Source organism: Adiantum capillus-veneris, chromosome 18 (genome assembly GCF_014529385.1).
Source record: "Adiantum capillus-veneris isolate H3 chromosome 18, ASM1452938v2, whole genome shotgun sequence".
NCBI classification, from domain to species: Eukaryota; Viridiplantae; Streptophyta; class Polypodiopsida; order Polypodiales; family Pteridaceae; genus Adiantum; species Adiantum capillus-veneris.
Window position 1 is genome coordinate 78433599 of NC_140948.1, and position 23791 is coordinate 78457389.

Genomic DNA, 23791 nt, shown 5'->3' on the forward strand with positions numbered 1-23791 from the left:
CCGCGTCACTAGTATACTCCGACACTACATGTGCCTCAACTGTCAAAGCAACTGAGTCCATGGTCTCACTACATACATCTCTGAGACTACCATGTCTCCTACGATGTCGCATATGACGAAAACAACGCCGTCTAACGTGTCCAGAATGACCACAATACCAACATGTCACTTGTCGGTGTGCTCGTGAATGTACATGTCTCACACGAGTCCGTGATGACTCAGATCTATCATACATATCATGTAATCTGCGCCAAAGTGCTCTCGAAGTAGTCTCATACATAACAAGAGCATATACAGATTCTGCAAGGTGCAAAGAGAGCGTAGATAGTGCCATCTCCTCTAGCTCCTGCCACTGATCGTCAGACATGTTTGAAGGTCTACCTGCATCACCACTCAATGGTCGATGCAACCCTCGCTGTGTCAATGCGTCAAGCATACACTCTCTCCATGCCGCAAAGTCTGACCCATCAAACATACGCATCTGTGAGAGGTCACAATCTGATCGATCATCTGTCTCTGCCATGAGCACAATGTAGCAAACTAGAAAGCAAAACCACCTCACCAACAACACCTGAAAACTGTCTACCAATATGGCTAGAAACACAATGTAAAACCTGTGAGACACACTCCAAAATAGAGCTCCCACAATGTCAATACAAGTCAGCCCTTAAGTGGCTCGAATCGCATCAACAAAAGTCTGCAAATATGGCTCAAAACCTGATGCAAAGTTGCACCAATAACCGTGCAAAACCTTGCACAAAATCACAAGTCAATATGACTGAATCGCGCATAAATATCTGAAAAAATTTTGGCAGAGTCTCCTTTGTAACTGGAGCAAAATCTCAACAGTAAACCTCAAAGAGATAATAATATATGCCACAATGGCCAATCCGGGAATAAACTCGACCGGAATCACCTCACAAAGTCATACATATGAGCATACCTGCTCTTGCCGGAGTACCACTCAACGGCACCTCAAATGACATACATGTGAGTGATGATTGCTGCCAAAATACCTTTCAATGGATGACCAAATATCTGCCAGATAACTATAGCAACATTTCGCAAAACCTTGCAAGATCTGTCGCTATGTGCAATACGAAATACGGCACACAAAGGCATACACAAGTGACTCAAACTCCAACCAAATGATGACTGAAAATCACCTGTCAAAGTGGGAGTAAACTCAACCACTAAATTGTCAAAGAGCAACCTATGGATACGTAGAAGCTATGGCGAGAACCTGGATAAAATCCAACAGAGTTTCTTCTATAAATTGAGCCAAATCTCAAATAATCTCAGCCATAAACAAATACACAAATCCATATATGGCATACATAAACCGCCAAGACCATGGCAACATAGCTCACTCTCGCATGAGTGACTCTCTGGACAAATGCATATCCAAAAACCTGTGTACACCTATGAATTTGCTGGTTGCTGCAGAAAATACTCCATGTGTGTGAGATATACCAAAAACAGCGTTTTTGGGACCCGAAAGTGCACAAATAAACCTGCTGCTGTACCTGCTATAATTCAAAGCAGAATTTCAGCAAATATACATCACCATTGCGTCCGGAGCGTGCCAAAACCCTGACCTAGACTCCTGGATCATGTAGATCTGACTCTGTATGACGGAGCTACGCAAAAAACTGCGTTTTAGAGCTTTCTTGAGGGAGGGATTCAGGCCTCTATCTAGGTGATGGATGGTGTTGATCAAAGATGCCTTTGGCTATTGTTTCTGGATCTATTTAAACATAGGCATGCTTTATTATGGAGTTTTGCATGCTCTACTAGAGGACCCATTTAGAGACGGGCAATGGAACTCTTCCAGAGCAGTAGCTCTCATGAAAACTCCAGGACACTTCAATTTTCAGCTCATGGCACTCTCCTAGATAGAACTATTCGTAATGCTCTTATGAATTAGTGTGCAGTCTACTTGAGGTGCAAATTAACAATTTTTTTCCCGATCAAAGAATTCTACTACAAGACCATGAAGTTGCTTTAGGCTCTCAGTAGACACTACCAATGCAAGAGTCTTACCCTCAATTTAGCAGGAAATGGGAAGAAACCTAGTTACACTCTCGACATAGTTGTGCCCTCTCCCTGAGTCCGTGCTCAAGTACTAATTTCGTTGGGGATTGGTCGTTGTTTTTACTAAAGGGATGCTTAATGGATAATGAAGATCTACTATTGTTGTCATCTTAACTTTTTTGATATGACATATATTGAATATGACTAAATTATTTAGGATGTCCTTTGTTGATTTGAGACCAATAGGAGTGCCTCTTAAGAGGGCCTTATCTTAAGCCATTGGTGTGTAGACTATCCTTCCTATGATATGTTGAGACATGGGTTTGGAAGCCATTGTCTATGGAAAACCTTTACCACTTGGATCTCTTTTCAGCATTTGTCAATTCAACATTTGCCAGTGCTACAGTTTGGATCCTCTTTTCGAATGGTTTCCCACAGGTTGAAATGTAAGGTCAACCTGGCATTTTCCATTCAATGGTTCAAGAACATTAAATGGAAAATTAGTTTGTTCTCATTGGGCTTTGAAGTATTCAACTCTATTTGCTGGGAAAGCCATTCAAGGCTTTCTCGATGCAACCTTGTCATCACTTCGAAATCGTAAGAAGACTGGTGTTATTTTGTCAATCGAAGCTGTTTTCCATAGAACTCCCTCTCTAGACTTTGTAAGTGTGATATGCGTAGCTCAACTCCTGGTTCTCACCTACTATTGGTTGCAACTATACTTGCTATCAAGTATGTATGCCAAAATCACTAACCTCTAGCTCAACAAGAAAAGTATTAAAATGAATGACAATATATAGTTGTAATTAAGCAATAGAGGCAATGAATTTGATGTCGTTCTAAGGAAGACTGGCTGAGAGGGGTGGAGAGTCCTGTTCCACCACCCAGCTATGCCACTCTAACTTCTTGAAGTGTTTGTTTGAAAGACATCCTTTTTAACAGTTCTTCATGTTTCGGCTTACCATTAGGGTGGGTTCCTATTTAGAACGTGTTCACAATTTCACATGCAAGTGTGCATAGGTGGACCGACTACTCAGAATTTTATGCATTGTCTTATGTAAGCTAACGTAATATCAATGTTTCTCACTTACCATTTAGTGAAGTGTTCAAGTAGCACAACCCAACTAAAATTTTTCAATTGTAGTTTTGGAATCAAGGACGAGATGTGGATTTTTGACCGAGTCTTGTTCCTCAGTGTTGCAATGGAAAACGTTGGCTTTTATCACGGATGAGTTGATGATTTTCAAAGTTACAAAATGAGTTTACAGGCTATCAAAATTGGTCAAAGATGGGGGGGGGGGGGGCTATGTTTTGATACTTTTATGTTGGCACCTTGAATTTCAGCTCAGTCCTTAGGTTTTGTTTCTGCAAAGCTTTCCTATTGTTACAAGTCCAATTCGCTTTTATTGTTTCTACAGAAGCTTCCGCTTAATAACGTTGTCTATGGCTACCGTGTCGATGGCCCTAAAGGATGGAAAAGTGGACATCGATTCGACAAGAGCTTAGTTCTTCTAGATCCATATGCAAAACTGGTTGAAGGACGGCGTTTCTTTGGAGACACAAGCCAAAAGGCATCCAAGTTTCTAGGCACATTTGATTTCACTCAACATTTCGATTGGGAAAATGATGACAGTCGACCCCGAATACCTGAGGCAAGTTGTTCGTCTTTCGGTGTGACTTCTTCTGCTAGTCAGGGTATTTGTAGGTGATCCTGCATGCTTATTGAATCGTGTTGAATCATAGAAAGATCTTATCATTTATGAGATGAATGTGAGAGCATTCACAGCACATGAATCATCAGGTCTTGCTCAAGATCTGCGTGGAACATACTTAGGCGTTATAGAAAAGGTCAGTACACCATGTATTACTTGATCAGAGTTTACATCAAAACTCACAAATGAGTAGTTATCATCAATTCTAATACTGTTGCAAGCTGTGTTGCAGATCCCTCATCTTGTTGAGCTGGGTGTAAATGCCGTGGAGCTTCTTCCAGTGTTTGAGTATGACGAATTTGAATTCCAAAGGCGACCAAACCCTCGGGATCATATGGTGATTATACTGTTTTAATACTGCTTCCACTCTTTTCACTTGTTTTAAGGAGATGAGCCCTTAAAGGTGTAGTCAATTCCTATGCTTCAGCTGTCAAATGTTTACTTCTGCTAATAAACTACACCATGAGCTACTTGTGTCCTGGCCAATGATTGGAATTTAACTCCTAAATATGGCATAAAAGGGATGAGACTTACTCCATCACCCAGATGAGGGGCATGAGTTATCTTTGCTTTCTTGCGATTTTTTTTTTTGGTTTGTTCTGGTTGCATGATCTGCTCAGTTGCTGTGGCCTATTAGACAGAATATGTATACATTATAATCATGTATACAATATAATTGTGTCTCAATGGCCATCCAAAAAATATAACTGGATGATGTAATCTGTAGACTGCTGGTGAATCTCATACAGGGTAGAAATAAGAAAGCGATGAAGGACTAAAAACAAACAAAATGTGCATTTAGCTCACTGTGTGTAGGACATCATATATTAGACTAGGAGCTAGGCATCTATCATTCTGATCAATCCGAGGTTGATGGTGGTGGTGTACAAAAGTATCATATCATCTTGTCACTGATTGGCCACAAGAGCGTAGAATTCTTTTGGTGAGATGATGCAATCTGTGCTGCAAGGTGCACTGTAATAGCTGCTCTTCGCAATGATGTAACTCTAATTCTCCAGATATATCGTTGGTTGGAGTGCAGTATGACTGTGAAGATGGAGCCAAACTTTTGTGAAAGGTGACAATAATAACTCCCTCAAGTCTCCTTTTGTAAAGGACAGGCGCCACTTGCCAACTGAAAAAATAGAAATGGAGCAGACTTTAGCACTTTAAACACAACTGAAAACTGAGAGAGAAATGAAATGTAATGTTGTATTAACGTCTTCAAAAGGCCAGAGTGACCTATGAGACCAAACTGATACAAAAGTGGTGAATCTGTTACAATGTCTGAAAAGTGTGAAAGTGTGAAAGTGTGTGTGTGTGTGTGTGTGTGAGAGAGAGAGAGAGAGAGAGAGAGAGAGAGAGAGAGAGAGAGAGAGAGAGAGAGAGAGAGAGAGAGAGAGAGAGAGAGAGAGAGAGAGAGAGAGAGAGATGAAATGATATATTAACGTCTACCAAAGGCCAAAATGACCTATGAGACCAACTGATTACAATGATGAGTCTAGTACCAAGTCTGGGTACAAACAAAGAAAACTACAAACAAAGAACTGATAGGAGTGCTACCGACTCCTATGGGTGGCTGGTAGGCTGAGCAATGGTATCATGCCATAAGGGTATAAAGTGGGGATAAGTGTCACCATGATACAATATAGCAGTAGCATGAAGCCTATCCTGATCGACACTCTGGGTGTCGTGCTAGAATCATGTGGATCCTTTGCCGCAATCTCCGCCGGTGCTGCGTGGCTCCCCTCCTCAGTCGCGGTCGTCTTGATCTCCCAAACTCTATAGCTCGATCAATGAGAGTACCGCTGGTGTGTGTATGGGTGGGAACCGAGCTCTGTGGTGGTGGTGTCCCCTCTGCCTCTGTGGTACTCAGACTGAAGAAATCTGAGATGCGTCTCTGCGACTGTCTCTGTCTTTGCCCATTCAATAGAGCGTCTCTATGTCTCTGAATCTCAAGTAGGAATAATCCGAGACATCTTTGATCCTGATATCTCATGACTCTATCTAAAGAGTCGAAACCATCTCTGAATAGACAATGAAAGCGTCCCCGTATCTCATAGTAGACTGTGCAGCGACATATGTAGTGAAACTCTGTCTCTGGCTCTGCATGGCATAACTGACATATCCTACTGTCTGCTGGTATGCCTCTGAATCTACCTGTCTCGATCCCAAGCTGGTGTGGAGATGTGCGAAATCTGGCCTATGGCACATCGTAACCCATGAGATAGATGTGTGTCCATGTAACTGGGCTGTGTGACAAATCCGTCTGTCGTGAGTTGAAGAAGATGCTCTCTATAGAAAACCCTCTTCGTACCCAACTCCCGTGATGGCTCTATCCATGTCCTCTTGCTATCAAGCTGGATAAGATCCTGCCGAATGAGTCTAGTAGTCTCCATCCGTGTAAGAGCCAAGGATGGTGCATCAAGAGAATACTGGAAAGGGGGCAGCCTGTCCATGCTGAAACCATGCCTCTAAAACCATGAGCTCATGTGTGCATACCAACATGATGTATCTCCCTGTAATGCTAGCTGTCTAGATGACTCAAGAGCAAGCTTGGCATACCTGTCCTTGGTGGTGTCCCATAAGCTGTGTACAAATGATACTGATTTGGTGAGTGCCTCAACCTCCATAGGTGGGGCAGCCAGCTCCGCTCGTATGATGTCATGTGGGACTGAGGCCTTGGCTCTAATCAGCCTAGAAATCATAGATATCAGGGGTCTCTCCATATTACTCCATCTAGCACTGTCAATAGACGGTCCCCAAACCTGAACCCCGTGGTGCATAACTGAAGCAACAAAAGTATCGAAAAGCCAGAGCTTTGTTCGAGGTTCCTGGAACTGAACCTGCGAACAAATCCTCTCTAAACCACCTAGGGCTGCATAGGCACGAGTCAATCTAATGTCTGCTGCCACTTTCAGTGTGAACCTCGGTCCACTAAAGACCACCCCAAGATATGTGTATGCATCAGTGTACTCCATACTGTCCTGCCCATATGTGAAAGTAGGTGCTGATCTCCTAACCCATTGTGGCGTGGTATTAAATACCATGACCTTGGTTTTACCAAGGTTGACAGACAATCCACTATCCTCTGCAAAACTATGCAATGCGTCCAAATGTCTCTGCATACCCTCCGGCGAGTCTGATATCAACACGATATCGTCAGCATACAATAAAAGAGGGATCCATGTCCCTGCAAGCTGAGAACCTCTATCTCCTCCTCTGTCAATATAATCAGAGACCCCATCAACATACATACCAAATAAAGTAGAGGACAGTGGGCATCCCTGTTTCACTCCGATAGTGGAGTGAACTATGTCAGATATCCCCTCTGATGTGCGTACATGACCCATCACTGAACTGTACAGTGCCATAATCCCCCACATCAGCTCTGTGGGTACCCCCAATTCCATAAGTCGGTGCATCAATCTGGCCCTCGGTACTATGTCAAAAGCTTTGCGGAAATCCACAAAACTGCAGTATATCCGTCTACCATGTGCTCGACCCTCCTCAATGATAGCTCTGAGTGTAAAGACATGATCTAGTGTGGAGAAACCCCTTCTGAAAGCAGCCTGCCCAGGTGCCCGTATGCCCATAATCTCTGCCCAATTGCTCAGCCTATGCTCGAGGATGGATGCATATAATCGTGCCAATGTGTGTCCTACCATGATAGTACGGTAATTCCCCGGCACTGTGGGGTCTCATGTATTGAAGATAGGTACAATAGTAGATAATCTCCAAGACTCAGGGAAGCCCTCACACATGACACGGTTGAATAGCCGTGCAAGCATCTCTGCCAACAAATCCCCAGCATGTATAATGTGCTCTGCTACCAAACCCTCATGATCCTGTGTCCGTCTGGTCTTCATCCTGTCAATGGCCTCCTTTACCATCTCAGTGGTAAAGAAGGTGCTCGTAGCCGGACATGGTTGTGGTGGGTCTGGGAGTGGTGGTTGTCCAGGTACAGTGTATAAAGATGCTGCATACTGCCCCCATATCTCTGTAGAAGTAATCACTGGTGGGGGAGACTTCTCATGGAATAGACGCCAAGCCTCTCCTGAATCTCTACTAAGGAAGAGCTGATATAAATCTTGCTCCATCTGGACCAAGAAAGCTCGCTTCTTCCGTCGCACTAGTCGTCGTGTAGCAATGCGAGACTGTCTATAGGTGATCACTCCCAATGTAAGCTCCCGCTGTATCTGAGCTCTCCTCTGTCGACACTCCTCATCATACCAGCTGTTCTGAGGCATGTGCCCAGAACGACGTCTCTGCCCAGGCTGAGTGTGTGGGTATGCCTCTGTCGCTGCCCCATGTAATGTCACTGTCTGCATAGATGTGATCTCCTCCACTGTGTATACTGGCTCTGATGTGCATAAGAGCCTATGTATCTCCTCTACATAGACTGAGTCAGTCTTTGGTGTAAAAGTATAGCGTGGATGTCTATCACCCCGTGAGGCTGAGATGTATTGTACTCAAAGGAGACTGATAATGTTAAAAGTGCATGATCTACTGCTATCCCAACAGGCCTCGGCCCCATTGTGAAATCCTGAATGTGAGAGAGAAAGCTCGGATGTGTCAGAACATAGTCTACAGTGCTGGACCCATGTCTGTGTGGAAAACAAGTAAAACCTGTAGACAATGGGAAAGTCGTTAAGCCATTCAGTATGGCTAAACTGTGAGTAGTCGTCATCTCTCTCAGGTATCTCCCATACTTTGTATGCTCTATGTCGTGTGAGCATCTCTCTAGTCCCATCTCCTCTGGCTCTAGCTCTCTAAGCATCTCCTCTGATGTGTCATAGAAGACTGTCTGTGAGCTGCCTGTACGGGCATTGAAATCCCCCAGGAGTATGATGTCTCCATCTCTGGAGAACTCCCAGATATCATCATCAAGTACAGAGTAAGGAGACTGTCCTCTGGGTGAAGCATATACTGAAGTGCTGGGAGGAAAATAGCATATGGCGATGTACAAGAAACATCCAGTCTCTGCCCTCAACCTCACCCACAAGTATCTGGCCTGATCATCTCTCCGAACTATGTGCAGTAGTGGTTGGAGCTCCTCTATGAAAAGAACTGCTACACCTCCTGATCCTCTAGTCCCATGCGAAGTTCTGGTGCATGTCCTACAAGCTGTCTCCCATTTGTATCCTGATATATGCGGCATCAACTGTCCTGGAGCCTGATGAGTCTCTGAGTAGAAAACAATGTCTCTGTCTCTGAAGCTGTCCTCAAAGGCCCCCACATCAAGTCTATATGAATCATTACAGTTCCAAACCGCCATCCTGAGAGTGGTCCCAGAGGTCTCGCACCGTCATGTAGAGCGGTGCTCTGTAATCACTACTCGTCCATTTCTGTAGAAAGCTAACTTTCCCTTCTCCCTTGCTGCTATAATCTCTGGCAAGACCTCTCTCATATGTGCAAGCTGTGAGAGCGTAAGATCATCTCCTAAAAAGATATCTGTTTTCTTGAGGGTTGGCCTCTTCTTTAAAAAGTCTTTCTTTTCTTCCATGGAGGGAAAGCGCAAAATGAGAGCCCGTTCTTTTGAACTCTCCCCATTACCTTCACTCTTCTTGCCCACTCTCCAAGCTTGTGTGTGCGAGGGTTTCTCCACCCCCATCATGGACATGAGGCTCTTCACCTCTTGGTCCACCTTATCTGAATCTTTTAGGCCGGTCACTCTCATGTGTAGAGCGCGTACCCTTCTTCGTTGTTCCTCTTCTAGTGTTTTGTTGATGATGTCGGGTGTAGTCGGAATTTCCTTGCCCTTTCCCTTCTTGACAACTTCAATCCATTTTTCAGCCTCATCCATTTTCTTTTGCGTTTTGGAGAGAACCTCCACCCATGAGGTCTTCATTTCTCCTTCCTCTATTTCTTTGACTTGTGCTCGTATACTATTCAGCTCGTCAATCATTGATGGCTGAATTTCTCCATCTTCAAGGCGTCTTCCCTCTTTGGTTTCGTCGAGTTCCTTCCGAACGGCTGAGATGCTACTTTTTAAAGCTTGAATTTCATCCCGGAACTCCTTGCATTCTAGTTCCCTCGCCTGTTCCTCCCTCTTTTTCCATTCAAGAATTAAATTCTTCTCTTTCTTCCACTCATCCATGTGGGCTTTGCATTCTTTCAACTCCTTTTCAATGGTTGTCATCCTCTTGCTTGTGACCATGTAGTGCGCCGCCATCTGTCTTGCCTTATTCGTTTCACTTTCTAAGAAAGAGGAGAGAGCAACCTATACGCACCGCATTATGCATCATGTGTTTCCACATTCAGCCTACATGGCATATATTTGCTTTCAGTACGTGTCAACTTGCAATATCTATGAGTTCTGCAGTTTCCAAATTCCTTGCAAATAAATCCCTACAGGTCTGAAAATACAGGATTTTGAGAATGCGAAAATCCGGAAAATCCGGAAAAGCCGAGACTGAAAATTCCTGTGGGAATTCCTCTTGGATTTTGAATTTTGCGGGGTGTATGTACCTGTGAGTTGAGGGGAAATGTATGTATCTGCGGGCGCGTTGTCACAGCAGTAGGTGGGCGGGGGGTGGGGGAATTTGTGCGTGCTGTCAAAGTAGCAGGTGGGCGGGGGGTGGGGGGAATTTGTGCGCGTTGTCACAGCAGCATGTGGGCGGGGGGTGGGTGGGGGAAATTTGTGCGTGCTGTCACAGCAGCACGCGGGGGGGGGGGGGGGGGGGGGGGGGGGGGGGGGGAGTGAATGCGCAACGTGAGGGGGGTGCAGCAGGCTACGTGAGGGGGGTGCAGCAGGCTGAGAGAGAGAGAGAGAGAGAGAGAGAGAGAGAGAGAGAGAGAGAGAGAGAGAGAGAGAGAGAGAGAGAGAGAGAGAGAGAGAGAGAGAGAGAGAGAGAGAGAGAGAGAGAGAGAGAGAAATGAAATGAAATGAAATGTTATATTAACGTCTTCAAAAGGCCAAAGTGACCTATGAGACTAGAAAGTTACAATGCGGTGTATCTGATACAAAGTCAGATTAACAAAATATAAATACTGCGGAGTCCTAAGCTAAGCTGATAGGTGTGAAAGGTGAAAGGCGTGAAATGTGTGAACTAAGCAGTACAATGTGTAGACAAAATGGGAGGGAAGTAGAGATCCATCTGTAGTAGCAGGCTACAGTGTCACTTTCACAGGACACAGTTAGGATAGTTGGTCTAGGCTGGTTCACACTGGACGAACCCTCTGACCTAGGAGTGACACGTGGCAGGGTACCGACGGTGGTCTAGTGGACCTCGTGGCCAGGTCACCACATGGATGACATTTATGAGCCGTTGGTGGCTCTTTATGGTGGTACATATGAGTAGTAGCGGTTGGTCATCGGTATCATCTTCTTCACCTTTGGTCCAGCATCGTCCTGGAGAGAGTGAGTCTATACACAGAGCAAGTCTTCACCACCCCGGCACATCTGAGCCTCGACACCCTGATTGTACCTGTGAGTCCTGGGCTGGAGCTGAGTGTGCTGCCACGCCAGAGTCTGTATCAGTCTTTGAGATAGTCGAGTCATATGTTTTGGTCGGCTGTTGTGTCTTTGTGAGCTTTGTTGACATCTATTGTTTCCTTTCTGTTCAGTCTATTTGAGTGAGATTGTCACGCACATTGCACTGAGGACCACCCACTGTATAGAGCACGACACATTATCCGCGCTACAGGTGCTCTCATTTTGGCGATCACGGTGGAACCTCAACTGAAATCTCACTCTGTGAGGAGCAAATCTTGAAGCTAGTTAGGTTTATCTAGCTTCGCCTACCTTGCCTATCTTCGCCGACCTTGCCTTGCACGGTTCTCCTATAGCCTGGTCCAACTGGTGTAGTCTCCTCTCGCCTGGTCCAACTGGTGTAGTCCTCTCTTGCCCTGGTCCAACCTGTCCTCGTTCCTGGTCTAGACCTTGGTCTAGTCCTCCTCGTCCCTGGTCCAGCCTGGTCTAGTCACTTGCCTGGTCTAGTAGAGTCTAGACCAGTCTTCAGCCAGTTCAAGGTTTTCTTGCCCAAAGCTTGGTTGGTTTGGTGGTCGCTGCATGACCCATACAAGGCGGTCAGTCGAGCGTCAAAGCGCACTCCTGAGTCCTCTGAAGTACTACAACAGAAGACGACCCTTGGAACCTGTTAGACGTCCATCAACCTCATCACCCATACCTCCACATAGGGCATCACCCATTCCTCCCTCCGGTTCCACATCTTCCAGATCACCTTCTCCAGTGAAGCTCTCTCCTATTTTGCTACAGCAGGCTACTGAGCAACAAGCTTAGCAAGTGGCCATGGAGCCATTGGCTAGGGTTTTGCCTAAGGTAATCATCAAGTTCCCTACATTCAAAGGTCTCTCTTCAAAAGATGCTGACGACTAAGCAAGGAGGTTTGTATCTCTTTGTAGGGGTCGTGGTCTTAACAAGGAAGATGCTTACTTGGTACTCTTTCCATCCACCTTGGATGGCTTAGCAGACAAATGGTACAGCCAGTTTGCAGAGAACCATTTTGCAACTTGGGCAGCCTTAAGGCAACAATTCTGTGCAGTTTTCAAGCCCGGTGACTACCAGGAGAAGGTGTTGGATGAGTTAGCCAACATGGTGCTCCAGCCAGAGGAGACTTTTGTAGAGCTTATGACTAAGACCAAGTCTCTGGTTGCCAAGCTTCCTGAGCAACCCGGTGAATTCATGGTGAAGAAGTGGGTGGAGAAGGCGCTTCCCAAAACTTCTCAACAAAAACTGCGAGAGAGTCTCCGACCTGACGCCACTCTCGAAGAGTTCATCGCAGCTGCTACGAGTATAGATGGGGCTAGGAAGCTGTTCACCAACCCCCCTCACATAGAGACCCGCTCTGTGTTTTTGGACAGTCCTTCTGATCCTTTAACTTTACGCAGGGAACTGGAAGCCCTAAAGTTACAGCGAGCTCTTCAAGAGGAGAGGTCCTTCTATCTTAGACAAGAGAAGCCTCCACATCACGAGGCATTGGAACAGATTCAGCGCGAGCTAGAAGAGCTCAAGTGTCAGCAAGAGAGTAAGGCTACGGTTTGGTGTAGCTCATGCCGCTCTCCAGGGCACCCTCCACAAGAATGTCCCCTTCGGGTTTACTGCCACTTCTGTGAAAAATCTGGACATGAGGACAAGGACTGTTACTACCTCAAGGGATTGCGACAAATATAGCAAAGTCTTGGTCCTACTCTTCAACAAGGGCCAGCACCTGCATCCAACATGCTTTCACCTTGTGGCCATCCACACCATATGCCACCTTTGCTGACAGCCCCTCCTATGCAAGGTATGCCAAGTACTTTTCCGTCTCAGAGCTTTTATCATACCCTTGCTCCCTCATCACCTTAAAGCTTCTATGCCTCCACCTCCAACTCAATGCACCAAGAGCAAGGACCACCTCGCCTTTCGACTCGCCCTTTGAATCGGCCCATTTTATGCACAGATGCGGGGAATATGGGCATTACCAAAGCAAATGCCCCCTACCAGAAGGGTCCCCTCCTTGCCGTCATTGCCTTGAGACGAAGGATCACTACAGTAAGGATTGCCCTAAACTTCGTGCATCCACGGCTTCGAACTCAAGTCAAAGCCAAAATGAGTTTGCCTTTCCCAAGCTCAACTTGATAGCAGTGAGCACTGTTTCTCAGCCGCCCCCTTCTACCCACGTGGTTACCCCTCAAAATAAGCCGCGGCAGTTGGCAGAGGAGCCATCGGGCGTCCTCACCCGGGCCCAGAGAGCCGCTCTCGGTCTTAGCATTCCATCAAGTTCAACTTCCCCACGCAATCTCACACCAGTGGATACCCTACCCGCAGCTGTTAACAAGCCATCCCAAAGTGCCATCAAGGAATCCCAATCTTTGCTATCCGATATCGATGAAGCTTTCTTGGAAGCAGTTTCCGATCTACAGAAGATCAAGGTACCAGAGGAACAACAGGTAGAAAAAGAGAAGCTTACAGCAGAGACAGTCTTCAAGAACACTTTCCAACAAGTGTCTCTCTATGACATGTTGCGACTAGAGGCAAAGTTTAGAAGTGACACCCTTGCTGTTATTCAATCACTTTATCCTGGAGCAGGTCCTAGTGGCGGGCACCTCCCAGTGCGACCGTCAGAGTCCAATATGATATCCAATCCCGCTGCTCCACTCACTGATTATAGAAGCCCTCGCCTGAAAGTGTCCGTTTTGGGTCGGCGTTTCTCAGGAGTGATAGTGGATGGTGGATTTGGCATCAACCTGATGTCCGAGTTCACTATGTTAGCTCTAGGTCTACAGCCCACTCGCCTTGCTCCCTTCACAGTTACATTGGCCGATCAACGAACAGTATACCCAGTGGGCATCGTAGACAATGTGCCTGTGCAGGTACAAAACTTTACTTTTAACTTGGATCTTGTGGTGGTTCATCTTGCCCAGGTTCAGGGCGGATTTCCCTTGCTTATTGGAAGACCATGGCTGCGACACACTAAAGCACTCCACGATTGGGGAAACGATGCAATGTGGATACATACTTCTGGCTCCCCGATGCAACCGATTCTCTTAGGAGGAGGTATGGATCCCGTGGTGCAGCAAGTTTCTTTGTCATTGGAAACCAACCCTGAACATGAACACCCTACTCCACCTGACGGGTCGGATGAGGATCTGTTGGAATGGTTGGATGCTACCAAGTCTATGCCTTGTTATGGAGTCTCTATTCACTGTTTGCCTAAAGGTACACCCTTTTCGAATGTTTCCATAGTTACGAAACTTAATGAGCCACTCGAGCCTTTGAAGAAGCAGAGAAGCAGGAAGAAATCTCCTCTACAAGAGTTCACCCCCCCTCAAAAATCAACCCCTCAAAACTTAATTAGCCACCTGAGCCTTTGAAGAAGCAGAGAAGCAGGAAGAAATCTCCTCTACAAGAGTTCACCCCCCCTCAAAAATCAACCCCTTTGGTGTCTCTTTCTTCTTCGTCCTGAAGAAAGCTCTCCTCTATGTCTAGCAAACTCCCTTCTTAGAGCCCGTCTTGCAAGATGAATTCCAAGATCTTGATAGCTGTCTTGCTCATGATAGCGGTCTGCTCCTTACTTGTACCTATCTACCCTTACCCCCTGGACCTTACCCAAACTCAGAATGCCCACATCCTTCGGGTTCACAGCTGTGGCAAAGAGATCATCGAGAGCGCCGAACATTGTTGTTCCCATCATCTACATGAGAGTCACCAAAACAATAGAGAGCAGGCACTAATGTTCTCCCCTGCTGCTGTAGGCTCCTGGCGGTAGGCCCTCCATGGGTGCTGGCTCCTACAAAATCCTCTATTGGTGCTGGTTCCTGCATTCTATTGTTCAGCAGATGAAATTGTCGCTTTCCACAGGGACAAGCATGATGATCGCTTGTCTATCCCTTTCGCCCCCCGCACTACCCCTAACTCTGGTCCTAGTCCCTCACCCTCCCTTCCCCCTCTTCCCCTCGCCCTCTCCCTACCCTCCCCCTCTCCCTAGTCCCTCCCCCTCGCCCCCTCACTAACCCTAGCCCTACCCTTCCCCTCTCCCCCTTGCCCTCGCCCTACCCTCCCCCTTGCCCCCTCCCCCTAAGCTTCCCCTCGCCCTCGCCCTCACCCTCGCCCTCGCCCTCGCCCTAAGCTTCCCCTCCCCCTTTCCCCTCGCCCCTACCCACCCCCTCACTTCCTCTCGCCCCTACCCACCCCACCCCCTCTCGCCCCTACCCTACCCTCCCCCTCGCCCCTACCCACCCTCTCCTTCCCCTCGTCCCTACCCACCCCCTCACCCCTCGCCCCTACCCACCCCCTCACTTCCTCTCGCCCCTTCCCACCCCCTCACTTCCTCTTGCCCCTACCCTCCCCTTTCCCCTCGCCCCTACCCTCCCCCTTTTCCCCTCGTCCCTACCCTCCCTTGCCCACCTCCTCACTATCTCTCGCCCTACCCTCCCCCTCACCTTCCCCTCACATTCCCTTCCCCCTCTCCCCCTCCTTCGATGTCGACGTTGCGGAGCGACTCACCTCTAGCTAAGCAGATTTGTCTTGGTGATGCATTTGGAGTAGATATTCAGACAATTGAGTAAGACTTGGTTCAGCCTTTCAAGCGATCCGGCGAAGATGGTGCGGCAAGAGAATTTCCCAGCATTCCTCATTCAGAACCCGTTAATCACAAGCCACCCAATCCAACTGAGGGCATTGCCGGTCCCTCACAACCTCATAAGAATACTTCCTCAACATGTGATGCTGCAGCTGTTGGTATGGAAGACAAGCTATTTGAGCAGTTCAAGGAAGGATTAGAAAGTGCATGCTATTTTGATGGGCTTTCAGGTGACACTTCTGAGTTTGAAGAACTTTTAAAGAGATCGAAGGCTGTCTTTTCGGAAACTTTACAGAAAGTGTGGAAGCCAGGAATTTCAGAACAAATTATTTTAGCAGAAGCCTTCAAAGCACAAGGAAATACTTCTATGGCTAATTCACATTATGATTGGGCTTAGCACCTTCTTCAAGAAATGTACGGATGCAGTACCTAGTGGTTTTCTTTCACAGATTTTTCAGTATTCCTCTCACCGAGACGGTGAGCGGTCTTGTGGCGGGCAACCTGTAGCAGGTTACAATGTCACTTTCACAGGACACAGTTAGGACAGTTGGTCTAGGCTGGTTCACACTGGACGGACCCTCTGGCCTACGAGTGACACATGGCAGGGTACAGACGGTGGTCTAGTGGACCTCGTGGCCAGGTCACCACATGGATGACATTTATGAGCCGTTGGTGGCTCTTTATGGTGGTACATATGAGTAGTAGCGGTTGGTCATTGGTATCATCTTCTTCACCTTTGGTCGGGCATCGTCCTGGAGAGAGTGAGTCTATACACAGCGCAAGTCTTCACCATCCCGGCACATCTGAGCCTCGACACCCTGATTGTACCTGTGAGTCCTGGGCTGGAGCTGAGTGTGCTGCCACGCCAGAGTCTGTATCAGTCTTTGAGATAGTCGAGTCATATGTTCTGGTCTGCTGTTGTGTCTTTGTGAGCTTTGTTGACGTCTATTGTTTCCTTTCTGTTCAGTCTATTTAAGTGAGATTGTCACGCACATTGCACTAAGGACCACCCACTGTAGAGAGCACGACACATTATCCGTGCTACACCATCTTCATAGAGATCCATCTTCATCTGCACTGTGGACGAGGAAAAAGTATGGCTCGAATCCTTTGCTGTAGCCTCCTTCGAAACTGTGTAGCTCCTCTTCTCCATCGGGGTCGTCTAGATCTCCCTAGCTCCAATGCTCGGTCTATGAGAATGCCAGTAGTGCGGGCAGACCTCTCCACTGTTGGCTGCTCCTCTGTCTGTTCTTCGGGGTGTACATTATCTAGTGTAAAGAAATCTGTGATCTTTCTCTGGGGTTGTCTCTCTTCAGTTGTCCTCAGTAAAGTTTCTCTATGCCTGTGTAACTCAAGTAGATATAGCCCAAGACATCTCTGATCCTCATAACTCATGACCCTAGGTAGAGGCCCAAAACCTTCTCTGAATAGACAATGAAAACGGCCTCGTATCTCATAGTTCACTGTGCACTGACATATGTAATGTACCTCTGTCTCTGGCTCTAGATGGCACAAGCGGCATATCCTGCTATCTGCTGGTGTCCCTCTGAATCTGCCAGTCTCAATCTCGAGCTGATGTGAGGACGTGCGTATCTGGCCAATGGCACAACGCAAACCATGAGAAAGATGCATGTCCATATAGCTAGGTCGAATCACAAACCCATCCCCCGTGAGGTGGAGAAGATGCTCTCTATAGAAAGCCATATTTGTGCCCAACTCCTGTATCGGCTCTATCCATGTCCTCCTCGTGTCCAGCTGGATCAGATCCTGACGAATGAGTCTATTAATCTCTACCCGCGTCAGAGACCTCAATGGTGCCTGTAGAGAGTATTGAAAAGGAGGCAACCTGTCCATGGTAAAACCATGTGTCTGAAACCATGATGCCATCTGTGCATAACAGCATGATGTATCCCCATTAAGAGCTAATTGTCTGGAGGACTCTAGAGCCACCCTGGCATATCTGTCTCTGGTAGTATCCCACAGACTGTGTACAAAGGAGACTGATCTGGTAAGCGCCTCAATCTCCATAGGGGGGGCAGCTAATTCCGCTCGAATGATATCATGCGGTACAGAAGCCTTGGCTCTAATCAGTCGAGAGATCATAGATACCAAGGGCTTCTCCATACGCCTCCAACCATCTTGGCCTACAGAAGGTCCCCAAACCTGCACCCCATATAACATAGTAGAGGCAACCAAAGTATCAAAGAGCCATAACTTTGTCCTAGGTTCCTGGAACTGAACCTGCGAACACATCGTCTCCATTCCTCCCAGAGCCGCACCAGCTCTAGTTAGTCTAGTCTCTGCTGCTCTTCTCAAAGAAAATCTCGGGCCAGTAAAGACTACCCCTAGGTAAGTGTATGCATCTGTATACTCCACAATCTCCTGTTCATATTTGAAAGTAGGTATTGATCTCCTGACCCATTGCGGTGTGGTGTTAAACACCATAACCTTGGTTTTACCTAGGTTTACACACAATCCACTATCCTCTGCAAAACTGCGTAGTGCATCCAAATGTCGTTGCATACCTTCTGGTGAGTCAGATATCAGCACAATATCATCAGCATATAGCAACAATGGGATCCACGTCCCTGCCAGCTGGGCACCCCTGTCACCCTGTCTGTCCATGTAATCAGACACCTCATCAACATACATACCAAATAGAGTAGGAGACAATGGGCAGCCCTGTTTCACTCCAATAGTAGAGTGAACTAAATCAGACACCCCTTCCGGAGTGCGTACATGTCCCATCACTGATCTGTACAAAGCCATAATCCCCCAAATTACCTCTATGGGCACCCCCATCTCCTGTAGTCTGCGCATCAAACGAGCTCTTGGTACCATGTCAAATGCTTTGCGAAAATCCACAAAGCTACAATAGATCCGTCTCCCATGTGTTCTGCCCTCCTCAATGATGGCCCTGAGTGTCAGAATATGATCAAGAGTGGAGAAACCCCTCTTGAAGCCGGCCTGGCCTTTTGCTCGTACACCCTCGCCCTCTGCCCAATTACTCAAGTATTGCTCCAAAATAGATGCATACAACCGTGCCAATGTGTGTCCAACCATAATGGTGCGGTAGTTCCCAGGCTCTGTAGGGTCACCGGCCTTGAAGATGGGCACAATATTAGACAACCTCCAAGTCTCAGGTAATCCCTCACACATGGCACGATTGAACAAAACTGCAAGAACCTCCATCGGCATATCCCTGGCATGTATAAAGTGCTCCGCTACTAGACCGTCATGATCATATGCCTTCCCGGTCCTCATCCTGTCAATGGCCCTTTGTACCATCTCCGATGTAAAGAAAGTGCTCTTAGCTGGGCAAGGCTTGGTAGGGTCTGGAAGGGGTTCTTGTCCAAGAACCGTATATAATGATGTCGCATATTGGCCCCACACATCAGGTGAAGTAATCACTGGGGGAGGGGAGTGCTCATGGAAGAGTTGCCATGCCTCTCCCGAGTCCCTACTCAAGAACATCTGATATAAGTCTCGCTCCATCTGAGCTAGGGAAGCTCGCTTCTTCCGTCGCACAAGGCGTCAGAAAGCAATCCGAGACTGTCTGTAAGTGATGACTCCTAAAAGAAGATCCCTTTGAATCTGGGCTCTTATCTCTCTGCACTCCTCATCATACCAACTATTGTGGGGCATGCTCCCAGAATGTCGTCTCTTGCCTGGCTGAGTGTGTGGGTATGCCACTAATGCAACCCCATGCATTGTCTCAGTCAGTAGAGTGGTGCACTCCTCCACTGAGAGGCCTGTACCATTTGTGCCAGCTGTGCCTTCTAATAGACGGTCCCAGATCTCCTTTGTATAAACGAAATCAGTCTTTGGTGTAAATGTATAGCGGGTGTGTGACCTGCCTCCTGATGTCTCGGTTATATTATACTGAAATTTAACGGACAGTGTCAAGAGAGCATGATCTCTGTAGAAGGCCATCTTTCCCTTCTCCCTTGCCGCTGTAATCTCTGGCATTACCTCTGTCATATGTGGGAGCTGACTGAGAGAGAGAGAGAGAGAGAGAGAGAGAGAGAGAGAGAGAGAGAGAGAGAGAGAGAGAGAGAGAGAGAGAGAGAGAGAGAGAGAGAGAGAAATGAAATGAAATGTTATATTAACGTCTTCAAAAGGCCAAAGTGACCTATGAGACGAGGAAGTTACAATGCGGTGTATCTGATATCTAGTCAGATTAACAAAATAAATTAAACTAGGGATAACAAGATATAAATACTGCGGAATCCTAAACTAAGCGGATAGGTGTGAAAGGCGAAAGGCGTGAATTATGTGAACTGAGCTATACAATGTGTAGACAATTTGGGAGGGAAGTAGAAATCTATCTACATAGAGATCCATCTTCGTCTGCACTCTGGACGAGAGAATGAATGAAATGAAATGTTATATTAACGTCTTCAAAAGGCCAAAGTGACTTATGAGACCAATTTGTTACAAAATGGTGAATCTAATACCATGTCTGGGTACAAAAAAACTAGATACTACTATATATATATATATATATATATATATATATATATATATATATATATAGAGAGAGAGAGAGAGAGAGAGAGAGAGAGAGAGAGAGAGAGAGAGAGAGAGAGAGAGAGAGAGAGAGAGAGAGAGAGAGAGAGATGATGATGATGATGATGATGATGATGATGATGATGATGATGTTGTATTTACGTCCTCGGGGGGCCAAAATGACCCATGGGACCACAAAACAATCTACAAGATGCTCCCCTCATGTGTGTAGAGGGGGTAGTAGGCTTGTAGATTTCTTGTGTGTTAGTGTTGTGTGATGATCCAATACTTTGGCAAAGTAGATGCCTAAAGCTACTGGGGAGGGGTGTGTCCGAGAGAGAAGCTCCTCAAAGGTGACATCCCCTTGCAATAGCAGTGGGTAATCAGCACGGATGTGTGCGTATGCTGGGCACTCGATGGTGACATGGGCCTCGCTTTCCACTTTGTTTAAATTGCATTGTGTGCATGTCCTTCTATTTTCCTTAATATTCAGCCACCCTCCCGTTTCAATCTTGAGCATGTGTGATTGCGTCCGCATCAAAGTAATGGCCCGTCTTGCCCTGTGGGACATAGGTGTCCTGATATGCATCTGGGTGTCACTAGTCTTGTAGGTCTCCCAATATCGTGTATTGATGTGTTTGCCGTAGTATTCAAATTTGGACCTGTGTACTGCTGTACTCCATCTAGTGTGTAGGGCTTCAAGTATGCTTCTGTCAAAATTCAGCCCATGCTCATGTTCAGTGCCTTCCTCTATATGCATGTCCACATGGTCTCCCACATTCCATCTAGAGAACCATTTCGGCTTGCCATGCCATGTGGGGTAGACGGCTCTCCGGCATCATCTTAACTTTCATGAGGTATCTGTGTACCCTCTGTAAGGCTTGCATTTCCAAGGGTCTCTTGCCTGTCTCCAAAAGCATCACTGAGTATTGGGTGCTAGTTTTGATCCCCATGTGTCTATATAGGAATTTTTTCTGTATCTTTTCAATGTCATTCCAAGTGCTAGCGGGGATACTCCCCCCCCATACCTCTACACCGTAAAGTATTGTTTGGACCACACATAAATCAAATGCCATAGACTTGATTTCCCATCGCTTTGTGACACTTTGCTTGCATATGTTCTCAAATTCATAGTATTTCGCTTGTCCTGCATCAATCCTGTTTTGCGCGCAACTTCCCCATGCATGGTTTAAAGGTACATAGATGCCCAAGTACTTGAACCTCTCAACCGCTTGGAGTGTTTGCCCGTCATACGTGATGATGGGCTGATTCTCATTTCTACATGTGTGGACTGACATAACCTTTGTTTTGGCTATAGAGAGATAGATAGATAGATAGATTGGATTAACGTCCACGGAGGTCATATATGACCTATGGGACCAAAAACACAGACATTACAACGATTCATTCTCAGTGTGGGCTGATACATATCAGTTAAGGACTGAGGGTCCATCAGGAGAGTAGGGTAGGAAAAAAGGAGAAAACAAACAAAAACCTAAGGGTCGGTTGTGGAGAGAGCTGGTTTGGGATTTCGGAATTCTTGGATGATCGCTTTGCCTCCTCGATAGACTGCCCATTTGCCTTGCTTACGCGCTTCATGCACCTTCTTAAGCTCGCTCGCTTTACTCTTGAGTTGATTCATGGTTAGTTCTTCTGCAATCCAAAGCTTGGTTTCTTTGAGAAGGCGGGATTGACGTAGAAACTTTACCCGCTCCTCTTTGTTCTTGAAGGTAAGGACACAATGCTCGGGACGTACATGACGATGTGTGTCATTGATCCAAGCGACATTCTCTGACTTGATGTTGACTGGCTCAATAATATTGTTGAGTTTGATGATTGCCTCTTCAAGGGTGTCCTCAACAGTGCACCACTGCAAGGGGAGCCCACCGATGCGTACCTTGAGGGCATTATCTTCTTGAGATTTTTGTTCAGAGAGAGAGAGAGAGAGAGAGAGAGAGAGAGAGAGAGAGAGAGAGAGAGAGAGAGAGAGAGAGAGAGAGAGAGAGAGAGAGAGAGAGAGATGAATGAAATGAAATGTTATATTAAGGTCTTCAAAAGGCCAAAGTGACCTATGGGTTAGAAAGTTACAATGTGGTGGATCTGATACAAGGTCAGAGCAACAAAAATGACAAAATAAAATACTATGGAATCCTAAAGTTTAAACTGCTAGGTGTGAGTCCGCATCATGTAATGTCTGTGTCAGTATAGTAGTAAGCTCCTCCAGAGGTTGCCTTGGCTCCTTAGTGCATAGACGTCTGTAGATCCCGTCTATGTATACAGAATCCGTTTCCCGTGTGACGGTGTAGTGAGTAGGGGCTGCTACCCGTGGACTGTGTGCTACATTAAACTGGAAAGAGATGGTCAGCGACACATTAGCATGATCCACGCCACCCCAACAGGTCTGGGCCCAACTATGAGATCCTGGATACTAGAGATGAGGCTAGGTTGTGCCATGACATAATCCATTGTGCTGGCTCCATGTCTGTGTGGAAAGCATGTGAAGCCTCCGGTAGCGGGAAATCTTTGTAGGCCATTCAAGATGGCCAATCCATGTGCAGTCCCCATGTCTATCAAGTGTCGTCCATACTCAGTATGTTCCCCATCTTGCGATAGTCTGGATAGGCCCATTTCTGCAACATCCAGCTCTCTCAGCATCTCTTCTGAAGTATCATAAAATACTGTCTGATGATGGGCAGTCCTGGCATTGAAGTCCCCTAGAATGATATGTCCCCATCTCTAGAGAATTCCCATATGTCATCATCCAAAATAGAGAAGGTCGACTGTCCTTTGGGTGGTGCATATACTGACGTACTCGGGGGAAAGTAGCAAATAGCAACGTAAAGATATCTGCCATTCTCTACTCTCAATCTCACCCACATGTACCTAGCTTGGTCATCCCTGCGAGCTACATGTATCAATGGCTGCAACTCCTCCTTGAATAACACTGCCACTCCTCCTGACCCCCGTCCTCTATGCTCTGATCGTGTGTCCTGTCTACAGGCTGTCTCCCATCTGTATCCACTAATGTGAGGCATAGACTGCCCAAGGGCTTGATGTGTCTCAGAGTAGAAGATGATGTCCCTCCCACTAAAATTTTCCTCAAAAGCACCCACATCAAGACGCATAGATCCGTTACAATTCCAGGTAGCAACTTTGAGTGTGGTCCCATAGGTCTCACACTGTCATGTGGAGCGTGGCTCCAATATCACCACTCTTCCGTCTGGGCAAAAAGCAATCTCACCTTTTTCCCTTGCCGCTCTAATCTCTGGCATTACCTCTTGCATATGGGCTACTTGTGACAGGGTAAGGTCATCCCCAAGAAAGACGCCGGTCTTCTTAAGAGTTGGTCTCTTCTTCAAAAATTCCTTCTTCGCTTCATGGAGGGAAAACGAAGGATAAGTGCCCTTTCTTTCGAGGTTTCCCCCTTGCTCCCACTTTCCTTGTTGCCCACTCTCCAAGCTCTTGAGTGCATTTGCTCATGAACTCCCATCAAAGCCATGAGTTCTTTTA

General features: G+C 46.6%; 1 protein-coding gene across 1 annotated transcript in view; it reads left to right on the plus strand.

Moving 5' to 3' along the window:
* Positions 1-23791, plus strand: part of LOC147435922 (isoamylase 3, chloroplastic-like) — a 205298-nt gene that overhangs the window by 85623 nt on the left and 95884 nt on the right. Inside the window, exons 6-8 of the mRNA XM_086488826.1 lie at positions 3453-3686; positions 3778-3882; positions 3979-4083. Of these exons, the coding sequence (XP_086344952.1) occupies positions 3453-3686; positions 3778-3882; positions 3979-4083 (444 nt within the window). The remainder of the gene's footprint in view (positions 1-3452; positions 3687-3777; positions 3883-3978; positions 4084-23791) is intronic.